Raw genomic sequence first — 19062 nt, 5'->3', positions numbered from 1 at the left:
ACTGGCGGAGGGCTGACACAGCACTCCTGGACCGAAGCCCAGAGAAATAAGGGCTACTGATTTCCTCCCAGGGAGGCCCCGGAAGACACCCGAAGTGTCGCGTGTGGGTGGTGCTTGCTGCTGCTCCCCGAGTTGAGGTGGTGTCAGACACTGTCTGCGGGGCTGCCCGGGCTGCCCCGTCCTTTCCTGCCACAGAGGAGGAGCCAGGCCCACGAGGGGGCACGGCTGGGGCAGCTCTCTCCCCTCCTGGCCACCCTTGTCCTGCCACTGGCACCACTGCCGGCCGGCTTCTCCCTGCCCTTCTCTCGAGTTAGTTCCCTGTTCGTCCCACAGGTTTGATGTGGACTAGACGTTAGTTTAAACTGCTTGGGAAGTGTGCCCCCGCCTCACCCCCTCCGTCACACGGCGCCCGGGACAACAGCCTGCGTCTCCGTCATCGACATCCCACTCCCGCCCCTGCGGGCTGCGGGGTGCCCGCTGCTCACCCAGGGTCCCGGCAGCCCCCTTGGCATCTCAGGAAGGAATGGGACGATCCTGCCCACTCCTGGGGGCCACTTGGTCTGATGTCTTTCCGGCATCTGTGTGCTGCTGCCCATGGAGGGGTGAGTCATGCCTGGGGCTCCTCCCCAGCTGGCAGAGAGGCCACCTTGAGGTGTCCCCAAGCCCCCGTTGTCCTGGTGCTTGAGGTGCCTGAGGCCTCGGTCAGCTTTAGGGAACGAGTGTCACCTCCAGGCCCAGCTTCCTGATGCCAGGCCCAGCCCAGACACACCCCCAGCCCGCCCGCACCCGCCTGGCTGTCTCCTCAGAGGACAATGCAGCTGTCACCAGCCAGCCCCCTCCTGAGGATTGGATGGTCTTAAGGACATGCCCCAGTCCTGGGGGCAAGAGAACACTCTCAGGAGGGCACAGGCCCTGGTCAGCCATCTGTCTAGACCAGTGGCCGTGGCCTTCAACCTGCCGTCCAGGTTGAAGCAGCCTTTACCGTTATAACCCAGGACCAGGGGAGCAGACATGCCTAGATAACCAGGCACCCTCACCACGGGGTTTCTGTCCGTCTGTGTTGTCCGTTTATGCTCCTTCCCTGTATCCCACACAGTTGACTTCACGACTCACAGTGTGAAAGCACCAGTCCAGACAGCCCGGGTGCTCGCAGATACCATGGGACACCACTTACCGAAAAGTGGAACGAAGCATGTGCTGTGCGCGTGACACCGACTCACTGCCTCCCCCGCGGAGGCCACTGCCCTGACGCCCAGCCCTCGCCCCGCTGTGCTGTGGCAGCAGCCAGCCCCGGGTGGGCGCCCGCCGTGTCCCACCCATAGGTCGGACCGGTACCGGGTAACGTCCTTCCTGGGGACGCAGCCCACACTGGTGCCCTGCTTCTCCCCACGTCATCTGTAGAAAGGTAACAACAGTTCCATCCGGACACCGGAGGCCCACAGCACGTGCCTGCTCTTGTCACCGTGTGTGCCGGGGATTGCTGGCTCTGGGGCTCCTGGAGCTGGTTGCCTAGGTGACTTCCCTGTCTGCCCGGGCCCCACAGGAACAGCTGTCCCGTGACTGGGTTGGGGAACAGGGATGCCCAGAAGGCAGTCTCTCTGGGGAGAGAGCAGCTTGGTGAGTCAGCCTGTGGTACAGAGGGAGCCTTCAGGGCTCCGAGTGGTGGCCTTTGCCCTGCCGGCCACACCTGGGGCTCGGCATTGCACCAGAGGTCTGGCTGGGAGCCAGTGGGTGGCCCGTGGGTCTTGTCTGGTCTGCGGCACATGAACAGGAAAGTGACCAGTACGCCTCCCTCTCTGTCTCACGCTGAGGTCTGGAGGGAAGCAGGAGTTTCCCGCAGCTCAGAAATCCCCCAGCCTGGTCTGGAACGCAGACTGGGGCGGGTGCAAGTTGGGGTCTGAAATGCTGCGACTGTGGTGAACAGGTCATTGAGTTAGTGCATACACACACGCGTGCATGCGCAGTGCCTTATCTGGGGTGAGAGGTAGCTGGGAACGAGGCAGCGGCCCTGGAGCTTAAAATGAAGCTGCAGCCTGCGTACACAGCGGCCCTCGTATAAACACTGTGGCATTTCCCCCAAACCTTCCCCAGGCCTCACATCACTGGCCGAACCGTCTCGTAGGCCTTCTGCCTGCGGTGGAGCCAGGGGGACTGAGGAGGGCCTGGGTGGGCCAATGGTGGCGGGTAGCCCGGGCCTGAAGCTGCCCAGGAGGAGCCAGCGGAAGACAGAACCTCTCATCTGAGCCAGAAATAGAACCAGATGAACACATGTGAGGATTGAGACGCCAGCATATTGCTCGGAGATGTGTAATATCTCCCCAGATGGCTTAGATTATCACACGCGTTCACTCGGCCAGAGATGGTAAGGTCCCCGGTGGGTGTCCCCAGGCAGCCGGGGAGGACGGATCCGGCGTTCTCGGTTGAGCCAAAGTATGAGCGAATTCTCCATCATCAGCGTGCATTCAGAGGACGGATGGAGTGGACACAGAGGAGTTGGGGGAGATGATTTATAAAAGGCGATGGCTTTCATCCCTGGATTCCAGAATGGCTTAAAATCTGAATAACTTATACATGTAGGAACTCTGAGGGGGATTTAAAAAAAAAAAAAAGCAAAAAAAGATAGGGAACTGAGAGCACAAAAATAGACGTCAGCCCCGTGCCTGAGCGTCGCGGGGCAGGATGGAGCTGGCCAGCTGGGTGTACACTTCCTTCTCCAGAAAGCGGATGATTTTAAAACAAAAAATACAGCCGAAGTTTTCTAGAACCTGAACAATAAAGCCAGACTGGCTGAGGAACTCCAAGCACCCACCTTCCCACATTTTTGTTTTTGAGAACTTGGTCAGGAGTCTTGTCTGTCCTGGGGAAGAGTCCTGTTTTCACTGCTGTGGATGACTCCAGCGTTTGGCCTGTTCTTGTGGGCTTCCTGGCTTTTTAAATAATTTAATTTATGTTTTTCTTTGAGATCTGCACAGTCAGATAGAAATTTCTGCCGGGGGTGCTGCTACAGGTTGCCCTCTGATGTGGTGGCCCCCAGGAATCCATGTCCCCACGCCCCTGGCTCTATCCTGTCTGCTCAGGCCATTCCTGGGCATTCTGAATCAACAAACCACAGACGATTTTCCTTTGTTGGCTCTGAGGAGCCCAAATGAGAATGCCCTGCTCTCCGAGTGAAGCTAGGCCGCGGCCCCATGTGGTTCCGCTCCCCAGGCCTGTCTGCATGCTGGCCCTGGTGGACGTGAACATGCAGCAGTGGTGGCGTCCACGTTTTAAAAGTGGGAAAACTGAGTCCCTGAAGGCTGAGGGCCAGAGCCAGGACAGGAGAGCCCATCCCTGGGCTCTGAACTGCTGACCACCGACTTGGGACTTTGCTGGACCAGTGTTCAGAGCCTCAGTTTCCCTTCAGTTTAGGGCTAAGATACGCCCCACCCTCCTGGCCAGCTGGGAGGGGGGCGGGAGGGGAGTGGGGATGTGCCCCGGGCAGGAGTAAGGCTGCAGACAGCCGTCAGCCCTAACACCCTGGTGCATCTGGAGCATCCTGGAGAGCAGATGCCTAGGCATGTCTGCTCAGGGCTTCTCGACATTTGGTCCTCGGTTCCCACACCGGGCCTGGGCGGCTCCCCTCAAGGGAGGCCCAAGTCCCTCTTCCGTTGGCCTGCCCCAGGCAGGGTCCCCCAGAGTCTGTGACTTTGACCCAACGCGAAGTCTCCCCTGCCATGCCAGTGGGGCTCTTCCCCCGCCCCCCTGAGAATCACCTGAGTTGTTATCTGATGCTTTTTGCACTATTGACACTGTTTATGGTGTTTTGCAATCAGAAAAAGACAGGAGATTAAAAAGTGCCCGACCGGGGACTTTGGATTCCAGCAGGGCGTCTGCGGATCCCGAGCGTTCGCGTTTTTCCTTTAGAAGTCTGTTTCTGTGGTGTCCCCGGTGCTGCTGTCAGGCCACGTGGCCCAACTCCTTGTTCCACTTGTAGGGCCAGTTGCTGGGGGTAGGGGTCCCCAGAGACAGGCACACAGGCAGCTTCTGGAATGTTGGTTGAGCCATCGTGTTTACCATTAGAATTTGGGTTTGGGTGAGAAGCCCTTGTCATAGAAGGCGTGGCTCTGCCCTCCGGGCTCAGATTTGCCAGGATTTGTGCGGCCTACAGAGTGCCCCCCAGGGGGCAGAGCCAGGCACAGAGAGGACAGCCCTTACCGCCTCCACCCCACCTGGCGCTGTGGTCCCCTGGTCCTGAAGACACAGCAGGGGTCCAGGCCTGAGGCTGGACTGATGTCCCTCCGTCGGTTCTGTCACTGTCAGCATCCTGACTTGGCCCTGACCCCGTGATGGGGTCAGGGGGCTGGTGGGTCCCTGCTCTGTGCCTGCAGTCGAGCAGCCTGCTGGGGTGGGACAGGATGTGGAGGCTGCTCAGTCTGGGCACCCCACTCCTCTCAGCGTGGGTGACCCAGTGGGAGCCAGGCTTGGACCCAGCAGCCCCTCACTTATTTAGTCTTATCTCACCGTGGAGGTTGCGTGGGGCAGGATTCTTAGCCGTCCTTGACCAGTAAAGGGTGTGAGCGCGTGGTCAGGCAGCAAGGGTGTGGGAGCGAGGCTCGCTCCTCTCCCTCCCAGCCCTGCTGCACCGGGGCCCTGTCACGGGGTGTCCAGAGGGCAGGCTCAGCTGGCCCGTCCTCCTGACTCAGCAGCCTGCCTGCCTGTCCCAGCACCGTCCTGCCTCTACTGGCTCGTGCTCCCAGCTCCAGCTTCTTCTTTCCTCCCCCTCTCTACTCCCACCTTGTGTGCCTCCTGGTCTCCACTCTGTCACCTGGAGATGCTGGGGGCCAGATGGCCCCCGAGTCGGGGACTTGGCCAGCCGGGCCCTGGCAGAGCACACTGTCCCACCCCAGTGGTGAGAGGGCCACGCTTCCCTGGCCAAGGGGACCCCAGAGCTGGAGCGGAGCTGTCGGCTGGGTTTTCACTGGGACACTGGGGCCTGCAAGAAGCAGGCACTGCGGCTCAGCCCACGTCTTCTGTCAGGCGGGTGCGTCTGTCCCAAGGACCCGTCCAGCTCCCATGAGCATTGCCTCATGGGCTGCAGCTGTGCCCCATGCTGGGTGCCGGGTGGCCCTGGGAGGGTCTGTCAGAATGCCCTTATGGAGGCCAGGTGGCAGGCGGGGGTCTGGGGACATCTCCGCCTCTCCTCCTCCCCACAGCTGGGCATCCAGAGGCCTGGCCAGCGGAGGCTGTGGAGGGGAGGTGTGTGGGCAGCCCCACCGCCCCCAGCCTTCCTGCTCTGGAGTCGGAGGTCTCCTGGGACGCCCCGTGGTTCCTTGGCCGCTCGTGTACCGTGAGGAGACAGCAGGGTCGGAGGGCCCCAAGCTGCTGCCTGCACTGGCCACGTTGCAAGAAGGCTCGGGCTCAGCGGCCTTGAGCGCCGGGCGGGAGGGAAGCGTGGTTGGAGGGGACGGGTGCCCCTAGTGTCCCCCTGGCCTCATGCCCCACTCTCCCTGCAGCGTGTTCGACATGGGCGGTGAGTATTACTGCTTCGCTTCGGACATCACGTGCTCCTTTCCCGCCAACGGCAAGTTCACCCTGGACCAGAAGGCCATCTATGAGGCAGTGCTGCGGAGCTCCCGGGCCGTCATGAGCACCATGAAGCCAGGTGAGGGCAGGGGCGGGGCCTGCGGGGAGGACCACCTGGCGTGTGGATGCAGATGGCCAGGTGGCAGGGCACCTCGGAGAAGCAGGTCCCGCACTCTGCGACCTGAATCTGTCGCCCCCTCTCACGCTCAGCCAGCAAGGCTCCAGATGCTGGCGGGTCCCCAGCATCCTTCCTGGGAAAGGGATCTGACCACCAAGCAGGGACAGAGCTGGGGATCGGGGAGCTCAGCCCAAGGTCACCCCACATCCCATCCGACCTCCACCTGCACATCTTCCTTTCCACACTGGCCACTGGGATGTCAGCATGTCCTCTGCCCTGTCCCAAAGCAGAGTCTGTTCCAGAGAGGGCTTGGCAGCTTGGACACTGGCCTCTGGTTGCGCGTGGAGCACCCTCGTTCGCGGCTGCCGGCTGCGGCTGAATGTCTCTCCGGTATTTGGGGAATGGTGAGAGGAGGTTGCGGGGCCATCTGAGCACCTGGCATGACAGGCCTTGAGGGATGGGCTCTGAGTTCAAAATCGGGGACCATGGCAGTCAGATTTGTATCCCTCCATGGAGCTTTTTTTTTTTTTACAAAGAGAAAAAGAAGAAAAGATCCTGAGCTCCCAGACTGTAAGGCCCCAGTGTGTGGCCCCTTTCGGGCCCAGAATCTGATGGCTCGGTTCTTGGCCTCCACGGCCCCGTGGCCACTTGTTGCAGGCCAGGTGCTGATCGTGAGGGGTCCTCTGCAGCTGCCCCCTTCAGGGGAGGCAGATTGTCAGCAGGGCTTTGTGGATGCCCCCCATCCAGCACTGGGGCCCACCAGAGGCCAGGGAGCCCTGGAGGGGTGATGGGCCCGCACCCTGTGTCCAGAGGGAACAGGGCTTGGTGACCAGATGAGTCCAAGGATGAGGAACTCAGATATACCCCAGAAAGGAGACAAGGAAGGAAACCTCAAAGCTAACCTCCTGCCCGGCAACAGTGTCGACGAGACTTGCCTGGTTTAGCGGCTGGGAAAGAAAACAGCATCTTGTGCTGTAACTGTGTTTAAAAAGCAGCAGCTCCCTCTAGGTAGGGATTAATATGGACACCTCCAGGACAAACCGTTGCATGAAGACACAGAAGTGCAGGAGGGGGTGGCCAGGGGACCCCCCTTTCATGAAAAACAGAGGATGGCGAGAACGTGGATCCACATGTGCTTGGAAATCCACAGAAGAGGTGCAGGAAGGGAACCAGAAAGACACGGTGGGGCGTGGGCAGAAGGGAGAGTGTTCACCAGAAGCCTTTTTTTTTTTTTTGAGGTACGCGGGCCTCTCACTGCTGTGGCCTCTCCCGTTGCGGAGCACAGGCTCCGGAAGCGCAGGCTTAGCGGCCATGGCTCACAGGCCCAGCCGCTCCGTGGCATGTGGGGTCTTCCTGGACCAGGGCACGAACCCGTGTCCCCTGCATCTGCAGGCAGACTCTCAACCACTGCGCCACCAGGGAAACCCAGGAGCCTTTTTATACTTTCTGACCTTTAAACCTCAGAATGTGTGACCTGTGACCCGTAAAACCCGGCCTGTGTGGGGCAGTCACCCCGAGCGAGGGACATCTCCTCCTCCTCCTTTGACACCCTGGCTTTACCCCAGGGAGAGAAGGAATAGATGGTTCTGCTCAGCTTTGAACATCGGTCGTTTAAGTGATAAGCGTTCCAGATGTAGCAAAAGGTTTGGGCCAGTGAGAGTGGGTAGAGGTGCCTGGCCCCCGAGGTGGACGCTCCTCTGGGTGAGCCCCGTGACCCCTGTGCACCCACGCCCCAGGGCGGGTCCCTCTGGGAGCGTGGCGTGGGTCTGCGTGGACCCGAGCCTGGCGCCGGGCCGCGGTACAGAAGGATGGAAGGCTGCTGCCGCACTCCACACTGGAGGCAGGGGCGGGCACAGTGAGGCCAAGGCATATGGCGGTGGTGGGGGGCGGGGAAGGTTGGCGGGATGTCGGGCGGGTAGGGATTTGGAGGGACAGTGTCTCCCCTGGGGCTCTTCGCTCACCTTGGAGCTCCAGGCTTCATGTCCCTGGCACTGCTTAGCTCCGTCCCTGTGCTGAGGCGGGTGGCGGTCAAGGCCTGGCTGACCCCACCAACCCACAGGAAAACCTGCTGCGGCCTGGGCAGGACCTGGGTGGCGCCTCCCCAGCTGGTGTCCCGGCCAGCTCAGTCGGCCAACCAAGCAATGCCAACTCTGCCCAGAAGGTGGCCGGGCCCACAGGCAGGTCCCCGGGGCCACACATTGCACTAAAAGGGCCTGGTGCGTGGTCCTGGCACCGAGGTCCCATGGGGCTGCCTGGCCATGTCACTTCAGGAGCAGTTATAAGGCTTCAGGCCCGGCCAGGCTGGGCTCAGCTGAGCTGGTCCCTGCAGATGGAGGCAAGCCTCCCCCGGCGCACAGTGGGGCTTCGAAGTTCCCTTGTTGGGGGGATGAAGCAGAGCCCTCGCAGAGCTCCCCCAGCCCACACCCCGTGCTTCAGGGTTGTGACACACAGTTCCCCGGGGGCCGCATGCGGTGCAGGCCGGGCGGGATGGGGGTCCTGCCCACAGAGCTGCTCTCACGTCGGGGCAGGTCACCTCCCCACAGGCAGCTCAGAGGCCGTGGCCAGGTCAGCCCTGTGCCCTATCCTAGCGGAAATACCCCTGGTTTGTGGGTTTGGCTCCTGGGCCAAGACAAACACCCGCTGAGACTGCGTGACTGCTTCCTGAGCCTTCCAGGGAAGAGTAAATAAAGGCGGCCGGGGTCACAGCAAGATGCCCAGAGGAGAGGCAGGGACCAGTGCTCGGAGCATACCAGATCCTGGCCTACTGCCCCGGGATTGAGGAAAGCAGGCCTGGGGTCAGAGGGGGAGCGTCCCTCACTGCCACTCAGAGACAGCCAGGGACGGAGGGCTGAGCTCACTCAGCGGGCCGCACGAGGTGGCAGGGGCAGGCCAGGCAGCTGCCACACCTGGGAGAACGCCACCCTCATCTGCCCCGCGGGAGGGGATGCGGCGGCCACGTGCCGGCTTCTGGCCGGGTGCAGTCGAAGCTCTCCAAGGCTTCCGTGTCCACCCCCCACCCCACCCCCGTCTCCGCGGGCACCCAGGAGCTTGCCGATGGGACCCCACCCCCACCGGCCCGTATGAGGGGAGGAAGCACTGTGGGGAAGGCTGGGGCCAGAGCCAGTGTCTGAGCTGGCCGCAGGTGCAGGGTGGGGCAGTTCTGCAGACTCCCAGGGTCAGGGTGCCTTTGCCTGCTGTGCCTCACTCCCTGGCGGGGGCAGGGGCTGCATCGGCAGGACTCCTCTCAGGCCTCGCCTTAGACATGGTGCGGAATGCAGGGCTCTGGCAGACAGAGGTGCTGGGGGACCGCGCCATCCAGATCGTGAGCGCCCTCTGGCAGAAGCCAGGACAGGGAGGGCTGTGTTTGGCGAGGGCCCTGTGTCCCCACTCTGGCCTGAGAGGCTCCCTTGCTGGCCGAAGGGCAGTGGGTGAGTCCCCGCCCTCCCTGGCGGAGAGGCCAGGGAGGGCGGGGAGGGACCACACGGAGACCACGTGAGGCAGCCACGTTCAACTCGGCATCGAGGCGCCTGCAGCCTGGGCACGTGCTGCCCCTGTCTTGCAGGGTGAGTGGGTCCCCAGAGGTCCTGGCAGCAGGCAGGGCTGTGTGGTGGGGTGGACTGGAAGCCCTCAGCCCTGCGCCAGTGCGGCCTGCCAGACAGTTCCCTGCAGCCCGTGGGGCCTGCCCTGGGACCCTGGCCCCGAGCCTGCCCTCCGGCACCCCCAGGGCCTGGCGCGCTGTCATCCCCCGAGGGCCATTGTCTTCAAATGAAGTGAGCTCTTTGTCTGGATGGGGCTGTGAGGATGTAGCTCAAGGGGCCCTCTGCTGCCTTCCCAGCTCGGCTCAGGGCCTTAGAGCCCCCAGGGCTGTCACGCTCTGGGCAGGAGGCCTCAAGCCTGTGATGGATGCTGCCGAGGCTCCAAGGAGCCGGCCCAGGCAGCAGGCCCAGCAGGCTCCCGGCCCAGCAGGGGAAGGTGTGGTCTGAGGGGGGCCAGGTGGGCACAGAAGACCAGCCAGTGACTTGGGGCTGCTCTGGATACATAGTGGGGCTTGGGCACTGGGACTCTGGTCCCTCTGAGCCAAAAGGCAGGTGATGCGGCGCAAACCCAGATGCTGCCCTGCCACCCTGGGGCCTGAGTGCACAGAGGAGCGGGGGGGGGGTGGGGCGGTACACCTGAATCCTGGGCCCATGAGGTCACAGCACTGGCTGCAAGAGAGCCACGAGGGAGGCAGGGGCTCCTGGTCAGGCCAAACAGTTACCAGCCTCGGAGCAGGGCATAGGCCCCGCCTTCTCAGGGATCAGAGGCCACGACCTGCCATGGCTGTGCCCGTGTGCTTAGCTCTGGCAGCACGGGAAGGGGCAGTCAGAGAGGGCTTCCTGGAGAAAGCCTCAGCACAAAGGCCCATAGGAGGAACGGGAGTGAGACTGGGAAGGCGAGGGCCCTGGAGGGGGTGGTCCCAGCTGAGGGAACAGCAGGTGGAAGGCACGGGGGCACCAGCACTCAGGGGTGGGTGAGGGATGAGGGTGGAGTGGGAAGCCGGGCCGAGGAGCTCGGGGCTCTGTCCTCGGCGGGGGCGGGTGGGGGGACTGGCATGGTGTGTTCCGTGTTCTAAAGAGATATCCTGGTGTCCCGGCCTTGTGCAGGATGCAGCGGGGGTGAGGCATTGCGAGGACTGGGGGGGAACCAGGCAGGGGTCCAGGAGAGGTGGGGGCCCACAGAGGCACCGGGTTCAGGAGATGTTTCGGGAAGACGGGACGAGACTTGGTGCTTGCTGGAGGTGGGAGGGTGGGCAGGGCAGATGGCGCCCAGTCTCTGCAGTGTGATCCCTGGCGTGGCATCCCCAGTAGGAGCAGGCTTGGGGGACTGCCGATGCCTCTGGCTGGGCGTGTGGGCTCAGAGGTGCCTGCGGGCTGCAGAGGCTGAGGAACCCGGGCATCGGGGCGTTAGGTGGGCAGGGAGGCCCTCTGGCCTGTGCCCACCCCTCCAGCCTAGCCCTAGGACAGTAACCTCCACACACTTCAGGGGCCCCTGCCCTGGCCGTGGGTGTCGTAACCACCATCCGGGCCAGACGCTGGGGCCAAGTTGCTGGAGGTTTAATCACTGTCACAACCCTAACCACACGCAGGCAGAAACTCCCACTCCCGGCCAAGAGAGCTGTGTGCAAGGCCTTCCCCAAGGGCACGCAGGCAAGGAAGACTAGAGGCGCCGTGGGGACCGCTGGGGCCTGCACGTCCGGCCCCCACACGGGGCCACGAGGACAGGAGGAGAGCCGAGCTGCCAGCACGGAGCTTGATTTATACCTGGTTCCCACCCTCTGCTGCGGCTGGGCCGAGACCGCAGCCCCGCCGTGGAAGTGAGCCAGGCTTGAAGTCAGACTGCTTCCCGGGCCTCTCTCTTGGCCACCGGAAAAGGCCCTGCCCAAGAGAGATGGAGCTGCCCGGGGGTTGGGGCATCAGCCCTTCCTCAGTCCCAGGGGCCAGGCTGAGTGACAGGAGCCGAGTTCGCTGGGCTGTTTGGGGGCTCTTTTAGGCCCAGAGCCCCAGGCAGGAGCAGACCTTAGAAAAGAGTGTGCTACACGCTCAGCCCTGAACCGGCACCCGCTCCGCCAGGCCCTGGTGTGCCCAGGGGAGGCAGCCGCCCTTCTGGTGGAGAGACCCTAGAAGCAAGGAAGCACACCTGCTGGACAGGAACAAGGTGCACGGAGAGGAGAGGAATAGCCGGGACAGCAGAGAGAGAACAACGGCGGGGGTGGGGTGGGGGGTGTCACCCCAGGAGGGGCTGACGTTTCCGCTGAGACCTCGAGGGTGAGGAGTCACAGGCCAGCCGGGTCTGGAAAGGGTCTGACCTGCAGAGACCTCAGTGTGCTTCTGGAACACAGGTGGCCTGACCCGAGGAGGTCGAGGTGGGTGGGCCGGTCTTAGAAAAAGAGCAGCGGCCAAGGCTGGGGCAGGCTTGGCTTGTGCCCCAGGAACGCAGTGAACTGTCACGTGTCCAAGCCAGGGTCTGGCTGGCCACAGGTGGCTAATGACAGTTTGGGGGGATTAGTGAGCTGGTCCCCCAGTAGGTGCCAGAGCCTATACAGCCAGCTTTCTGGGGCCAGCGTTGTGGCCCTGTTTGACAAAAGAGGCGTCTGGGGCTCATGGAGGTGAAGGCTTGGCCAGATCACACGGCAGGTGAGCGGCCAAGGTGGGACCCGGTTACCCAGGTCTCCATTTCAGGATGCCAGACCATCAGAGAAAAGCCCCCCATGCCGGCTCCAACCTCAGGGGTGCAGACCTGGTCCCCCACGCTGACGTGGTTATAGCCAGACTCCAGACCCCAGGATGCTACCCCCATGTGGTGGGCTTGGGCAGGTAGAACGGGGCTGGACTCAGGAGCTGGATTCCAAGGAGGCTGAGCCTCGGGACAAGACTGGGCATCCTCCACCCTTGGCCTCCCTGCAGCTTGGGCCAGGGGCTGGCCACTCCCCTGTGAACTGGCCAGGCCGCAGCACCACCTGCTCAGAGCCTGGACCCTGGGGATCCGGGACGTTGGATCAGCCCTGGGCCTCCAGCCAGCCCGAGACCCCAGCCGTGGGCCCACTGTCTCTGGCAGGAAAGGGGGCCCCCACATGGGGGACTGGTGCCCAGCAAGGGCATCTGAGAGGGGAGGGTATGTGTCCCGGGAGGGGCTCTCATCTCCTTTTACCCCTTGGGCCCATCATCTGCCCTCTGCCAGCCAGAGGTTCAGACCCTGGTGGCCTAACCCTCACCAGCGCAGGGTCCAACAAGGCCCCTTGGGGTGTGGGGTCCCAGTGCTCTTGTGATCATCAGGGCATGGCTGGGAGGCCCCTTGGGAGCCAGGGTTACTCCCCACATGGAGGGGGCCGCAAGGACCGGCACTGGCCACCCTCTCTGGGTGCCGGTCCCACCCTGTCCACCTGACCCTGAGTGTCCTGGGGCTGCTAGCCTCGGCCGGCACATGGCCTGCCCCCAACTCCACCCTCGTAGGATGGGGCGGGGGGTTTTGCCAGCCTAAGGCCTTGTCTGGTGCTTAGCCTGAGCACCCGGCGCCCTCGAGTGAGGCTGAAGGTGGGGACTCCATGGAGCCCAGTGGCCAAGGTGGCCGTGCCCCAGTGACGGCCGAGGCTCTTTGAGGCGGCTCCCTGAGGGCCCTAGGCTCCAGCCCCTAAGGGCCTCCCTGGGCACCAGGCAGGGCTGAGCCCCTGAGCTCTGCACAGCCTACCCTCCTCGAAAGTTGGTTACTGGGGATACTCTCCATGGTGACCTTTGCCCCAGAAGGATGGGGCAAAGATGAGTTTGATTAGCAGCCTGGGGCTTGGACATCTGGGCTGCCACGGAGATGGTCACCTAGCGCTTGTAGCAGACAGGGCCACAGACCCCTGCCAGTTTGCCCATGAGGTAGTGCCAGCTGCACTTTCACCCCAGAAACCTTTGCTCCCCACAGAGGCTCCAGGGATGATTCAGCCCCATGCGGGGGTGTGCAGGGATGCCCCCCGCCCCCAGCCTGAGGCTCTGAGGCAACGTTTGGACCTGAGCCTCAGCCTGGGGCCCACTGAGGCTGCCCCACGTCCACTGTTGGGGACACAACGCTTTTCTCCTCCTGACGCCAAGGACCTACTGGGCTCCCCTGGCCCCAGGAGCAGACACGACATGGGCTGGGCCCCTGTGGTGACCATGGGTGACAGGAGCCTGCCCCTGAGGGCACAGTGGAGAGAGGGAGGGTCTCCAGTCCAGAGCTGTGCTGGGAAAGCCCTGCGTGAAGCGCTGCCCGGGACACGTCACCCTTGCCCCTCACCTCAGGCCCTCACGGCCTCAGCCAGTGCGAGGGCGTCGTGTGTCCCCCGAAACCTTGCCCGGGGAAGCCCTGGCCAGGCTGCCAGACTCTGCAGCTCATTGCAACCTCCTTCTGAGCCACAGGCGTCTGGTGGCCCGACATGCACCGCCTGGCCGACCGCATCCATCTGGAGGAGCTGACCCGCATCGGCATCCTGACCGGCAGCGTGGACGCCATGGTCCAGGCCCACCTGGGAGCTGTGTTCATGCCTCACGGGCTCGGCCACTTCATGGGCATCGATGTGCATGACGTGGGAGGCTACCCCGAGGTCAGTGTGGGTGCATCAGCCCGAGTGGCCTGCCTGTGAGCCGTAGCTGGGCTTGGCCCTCCCTGGGCTGGGCTGGGGCTCTGGGAGACGGCGGGGTGTAGTGGGACAGGAGGGTGAGGAGGAATGGGGTCCCGGCGAGGCCCGCCGCCCCTCCTCCCCCTTCACCCATTGGTTGGTCCTGGCCCAGGTCGCTGCCCTGATGCCCCCCGTGCCCAACGCCTCCCCCGCCATGGCTGCCTCCACAGGACCTGGTGTGGGATGGGCGTGCTCTGCATGGAGCCCCGGGCTGTGCGCTGGGGGCATCGCCTGCCCTGAAAGGTGGTAGATGGTCAGTGTGCAGTGCACGGGGTCCCCACAGGGCAGCGGGAGCCACAAAGCTGGGTCTTAGTGATGGGGCTGGCACTGCACCCGTCATGTCCTCATGCCTCTGGCTTCATTCAGACGGGGTGATGAGGCTCCACCATCTGGTGGCTGGCCCCGGTCCCTCCTGGGACTAGCTGAGCCCAGCGCCCCTCACAGGTCCTACTCCTGCTTCCTCCCTGGTGCAACCTCTGCCCCCCAGGCCCCTGGGCCAGCACGCTCTGCTGGCCTCCTTGTCTCTAGGAGATACCCTTGGCAGGGGAGGAAGGCTTGTGTGGGCGTCTCCAGGCCAGGCTTTCCCCTCCCCCTCCTACTGACCGACCCTTGAAAGGACCACCCAGACGGTGCTCACGGCTTCGGGAGGCCCTGCCGAAGCCTTGCCGGGCAGGTGGCTGCAGCCTCCCCGGCCGGTGGGTGTGGGTAAGCCCAGCCCTGCCGTCTGGCCTGGTGCCCGCAGTGCAGGGGGCGGATTATGCAATCGGTGCACGCCCTGGGGCCCACCAGCCAGTTAGCCAAGACTGGGCTTGGCCTCTTAGCTGCAGGGTATTTTGAAAGCTCTAAGAACGATATTTGGGGGTTGGGGGGGTGCGGAATTGCTCAAGAGAAGCATTATTATTCAATTATTTTTTCCTCAAGTGTAAACAGTTAAATTTGGAGAAACAAAATCGGTTTTAATTTCCTAATTTCTATCCATCACATTGTGGTACGGAGCCAAGAGCTGGGCCTTCCAGACATTGTTAACTGCGGCTCGTTATTCATTAGTCTCCAAAGCGCTCTTTTTCCACCAGAGAAAATTGGCAGCAAACTGTTTTCATCTTTTCCAGTAAGCAGTCCTTTGTGCTCAGAGTCTATTCTTCTGACAGATAAACATTGTGGAAAAAATATGGCTTTTCCTATAAAAGTCATTTGTTTTATTTCAGGCCTATAGACACATCTGGGTCTCTTCTGCCCGGAGCCCAGTAAAGGGGAGGCCCCATCGAGCCCTGAGCCCAGGCAGAAGCCAGCGTGGACCCGGCATGGGCAGGGGCCCCTGAGCCCCAACAAGGCTCAAGTCCCCGGGCCCGAGGGGCTGGGCGCTCGGCTGCTCCCCTTCTTGGGGTCTTCTCCCCACTCAGCTCGGCCTCCATCCTTCTCCCAGCCCTGATCTGGCCGTTCCTGGTGGGCCCCACAGGGCAGACCAGAGAGCTAGCGCTCTGAAGGGGGGCGGGGGGTCACGGTCAGTGGGCTGGGGCACGCACATTCCCCTGTGCCCCACGGGATCCCTTCCATTCTCCCCTCACCCCCAGTCTGAGTCGTGGTCCTGAAATCTTCCAGAGGGAAGGCTGTCTGTACAAGTTGGAGCAAACCCTCCACCCTCGGTACACCGCTCTGGGGCAGCAGGGGGCCCACGGTGACCAAGGAGGTCAGGGAGACCGTGTCAGTCTCTGCCTCCGCCAGGCCCCTGGCTTTGACAACCTTGGAGTAGAGAGAAGGCGACGGCACCTGGGGGGCAGCATGAAGGGAAGGGAAGGGACAGGAGGGGCTGCCCAGGGGCAGGCACGGGCTTCAGATGGCAGGAGACAGGGCCCCGCCCCGCCCCACCAGCACCTCCCACCTGAGCACAGGGACTGTCATCCCAGACTGTGCCCTTGTATGTCCCCTGCCTTCCTGCCTAGCTCCTCCAGGCACATAGTAGTGCTTTGGGGTCGGGTACCACACCAGACAGGCTTCTGGGCCCAGAGCATGACCCATCAGGGGTCACAGGGCCTTGGTGTCCCCTCATCACCTCCGTCCCAGCCTGACTCACACCAGGTCAGGGCGGCTGCGCGTACCCGTTTATACACGCCCCGCTGTCCCCGCCCTCATGGAATCACGCTCACAGCCTTCCCTGCTGTGCCCAGCCGTGGATGGAGGCTGAGCCAGCCCGTTTCTGGTTACCTTACATGAACCACTAATTGAAGTCTGATGTTCTTGGCCCCCAAACAGTCAGAAGTGACAGCTCCATCTCCAGCAGCTGGGCTTCCAGGGGAGAGCTGCGAGCGGGGCAGGGCAAGCTCGGAGCCCGACCCGAAAGCCTGCTTGCTGCCCCACTCACAGGCCTTGGCCAAGGGACGGATGGGTGCTTCCGGGACCTGGGGAAGGCGGGGCAATTTCTGCAAGTGTCCTAGGTACCACCTGCCCTCATGGCCCTGTTGGCCACGCCCATGTGAGTGTTGGCAGGGGAGGGGGGGTGGTGCCCCTGCAGGGCTGAGAACCGGTCACCGTGGTTCAGTGGGGGCCCAGCACACAGGCATGGTGTGGAGCCGCCCACGTGCACTTCTTGGGGCACCCCCCGCCCAGGCCATGCACACGGGGTGAGCGTGCGTTTGTGCACACACGAGCCAGAGCTCGTACTGATGGCCCGTCCTGCCGACAGCACCTGTCCCTCCTCCTGGAAGGCCACGTGGAAAACCTAGGGCTTGGCTTGTGGGGGACACCAGGTCCAGCACTTCTGGGGCCGGTTTCCACTTGAGCTGCCTAGAAGAAAGCGTGCAGCCTGGGAGGCCCCACAAGCCTTCTTAAAAGCTTCACAAGTTTGGCTTCTACTGTTCCTCTCGCGGGGACAGGGCCTGGTTGAGGCAGCCGGACCCCCAGCCAGCCCCATGGGCCAGCAGGGGCAGCTTGCCCTGGGTGTGTGCGCACGGGCGTCCACGGGGCACGGTTCTGAGGAGAAGCAGGGGCAGGGACGTGAGAAGTCTAGGGGAGCGTGCAGAGAGCGGAGGGTTTTATCTGGAGTGCCATGGGCAACACAGCAAGGCTGAGTCTGGGCTGGAGACCCCCATGGTCATAGAGCCTCCTGCAGCTCCAGGGGGACCCATGGGGCCCGAGCCAGGCCCCACGTGTGGACGCCTGCACGGGCAGGGGCGGGTGCCCCGCACGCTCACCTGTTTCCATCTTCCTCCCACCGATGCGGTGGCCCTGGGCTGGGGCTGCGCCCTCCTGGATCCCCCTCACCGTCCTCTCCCCCAGGGCGTGGACCGGATGGACGAGCCTGGCCTGCGGCACCTGCGCACCACTCGGCGCCTGGAGCCGGGCATGGTGCTCACTGTGGAGCCCGGCATCTACTTCATTGACCACCTCCTGGACGAGGCCCTGGCTGACCCGGCCCATGCCTGCTTCTTTAACCGCGAGGTTCTGCAACGCTTCCGTGGTTTTGGCGGGGTGAGTGCTGGTGGGCCCCGCGTCCTTGCTCCCTTGCTGCGTGTCACCTCTTTGTCCTCCAGGACAGGAGGCACAGTCTTGACTTCCTCACTGGAGAGGGACCTGGCCTGCCCTTTCTCATGGTCTGTCACCAGACAGGAGCCTCAGCCCTCAACACAAGCGACTCAGATTCCTACAGAACCCCTGCCCACTCCAGGGGCTCCCAGCCACCGGCCAAGGGGCAAGGCCAGGGTGGGCAGGTGGCACGAGCAGGTCCCTGTGGGAGGCGCCTTCTTCCCAGCAGCTGCCCACAGAGGCCTTGAGGCCAGCCCCCTGCCCCTGGCAGTACTGACCACTCCTCAGAAAGGGCTCTTCCCACTCGGCGGGGGTCAGCCTGGAGCCGTCGGGCCCGACCCTCAAACTTAGCGTGTGAGGCCAGCTCAGAAATAACGAGCGTCCGTCGTTCTGACCAGGTCCGGATCGAGGATGACGTCGTGGTGACGGACAGTGGCGTGGAGCTGCTGACCTGTGTGCCCCGCACAGTGGAGGAGGTTGAAGAATGCATGGCAGGCCGTGACAAGGCCTTTGCTCCCTTCTCTGGCCCAAAGTAGAGCCACGGGCAAGCTCACTTCATGGACGGCGGCCTGGCGGTTGGCCCCCAGCGGTGCTCAGAAATCACATGCGGCATCAGCGTTTGATCACACCAAATATGCTGTTCCCCAGGGAGAAACTTTTTTATTAACCTTCTGTGGGATCACACCATTAATCTGTTTTTACTTACTTTGCTTGAACGACAGCGACAGCGGCTTTTAAAATGCTAATTTTCAATTATCCCGTTATTTTGAATAATCCTGTTCTCCACTAGCAACTAAATGTGTATCTTGCCGTCATTTGTATGCTGCTCAGGAAAGATGCCTTTCTCGTGTTTTCTCTCAAAATCAGTACACAGAATGGAATTTGCAATAAAAGATTTCCTAAAATGGACCTTTGTGCCCCGCTCCCTCTCTATTTGTCCCTTTGCAGGTGAGCACTGCAGGGTTAGACCTGGAAACTGGTCCTGCAGAGACCCGGGAGTCTGGGCATAGGTGGGGCTGGGCCTCTGCCCACGTGAAGAGGGCTGTAGAGTAGGAAGCCTTTTTGGTACGGTTACTGCCTCAAATCTGGATTTCCGAAGGGGGGCAGAATCACGCAGCCCTTAAGGTACAGTTATCGACAACATGAGACTCGCAGATTCCTTGTCTGTGATTTCCTTCTCATGCGGGACAGGCTTGCAAAGCCAGCATCTGTTTGAGAGACACTGCCGCCTAAGGCAGCACCATGGCAAAGGTGAGCTTTCTAGTTCCTTCCACGTCTGCCAAGTCCATTTGTCTCCCCTAAGTGGAAGCCCACTGGCCGAACTCCACCCTGAGGCTGTGGAGCCATCCCGGGCCACCTGGGCCCAGTCCCTGCCAGTGGCAGGACACCTGGCCTTCCTCTGCCTGCCCACCTCTCCCACGGTCCCAGAGAACCGCCCCCACCCCTGCAGCGGGCTTCGAGAATTCTGCGCACCATTCTGGGGTTCTCTCATCCTTGGCTCTCATCCGAGCCAAGGTGAAGGACAGGTGAGAAGGACGGACGTCAGAGATGAAACCTTAACAGGGTGGGGAAACTCTGTAGCCCAAGCCAGAGACCGCTGAAGTTACCGAAGAGTTGAGTAAATTGATTTCTTCCTATGGCAGTAACACAAAAGTGCTTGTGATGTGGCCACATTAAAATAAAG

The 19062-nt window shown here is 62.4% G+C and overlaps 1 protein-coding gene across 3 annotated transcripts in view; it reads left to right on the top strand.

The window, feature by feature from the left end:
• The window catches only part of PEPD (peptidase D), a gene marked incomplete at its 5' end in the record, with an annotated part of 116758 nt that extends 98496 nt beyond the window's left edge, over window positions 1-18262 (top strand). For all 3 annotated transcript variants that reach the window (XM_079723907.1, XM_079723906.1, XM_079723905.1), the window contains 4 exons: window positions 5493-5641; window positions 13600-13784; window positions 17133-17324; window positions 17777-18262. In XM_079723907.1, coding sequence (XP_079580033.1) covers window positions 5493-5641; window positions 13600-13784; window positions 17133-17324; window positions 17777-17914 — 664 coding nt within the window. In that variant the 3' untranslated portion in view covers window positions 17915-18262. The remainder of the gene's footprint in view (window positions 1-5492; window positions 5642-13599; window positions 13785-17132; window positions 17325-17776) is intronic.
• Between the last annotated feature and the right edge of the window lie 800 nt (window positions 18263-19062).

Source organism: Hyperoodon ampullatus (assembly GCF_949752795.1).
Source record: "Hyperoodon ampullatus genome assembly, chromosome: 18".
Taxonomy (NCBI): domain Eukaryota; kingdom Metazoa; phylum Chordata; class Mammalia; order Artiodactyla; family Ziphiidae; genus Hyperoodon; species Hyperoodon ampullatus.
This window is presented reverse-complemented; position numbering and strand designations above follow the sequence as displayed.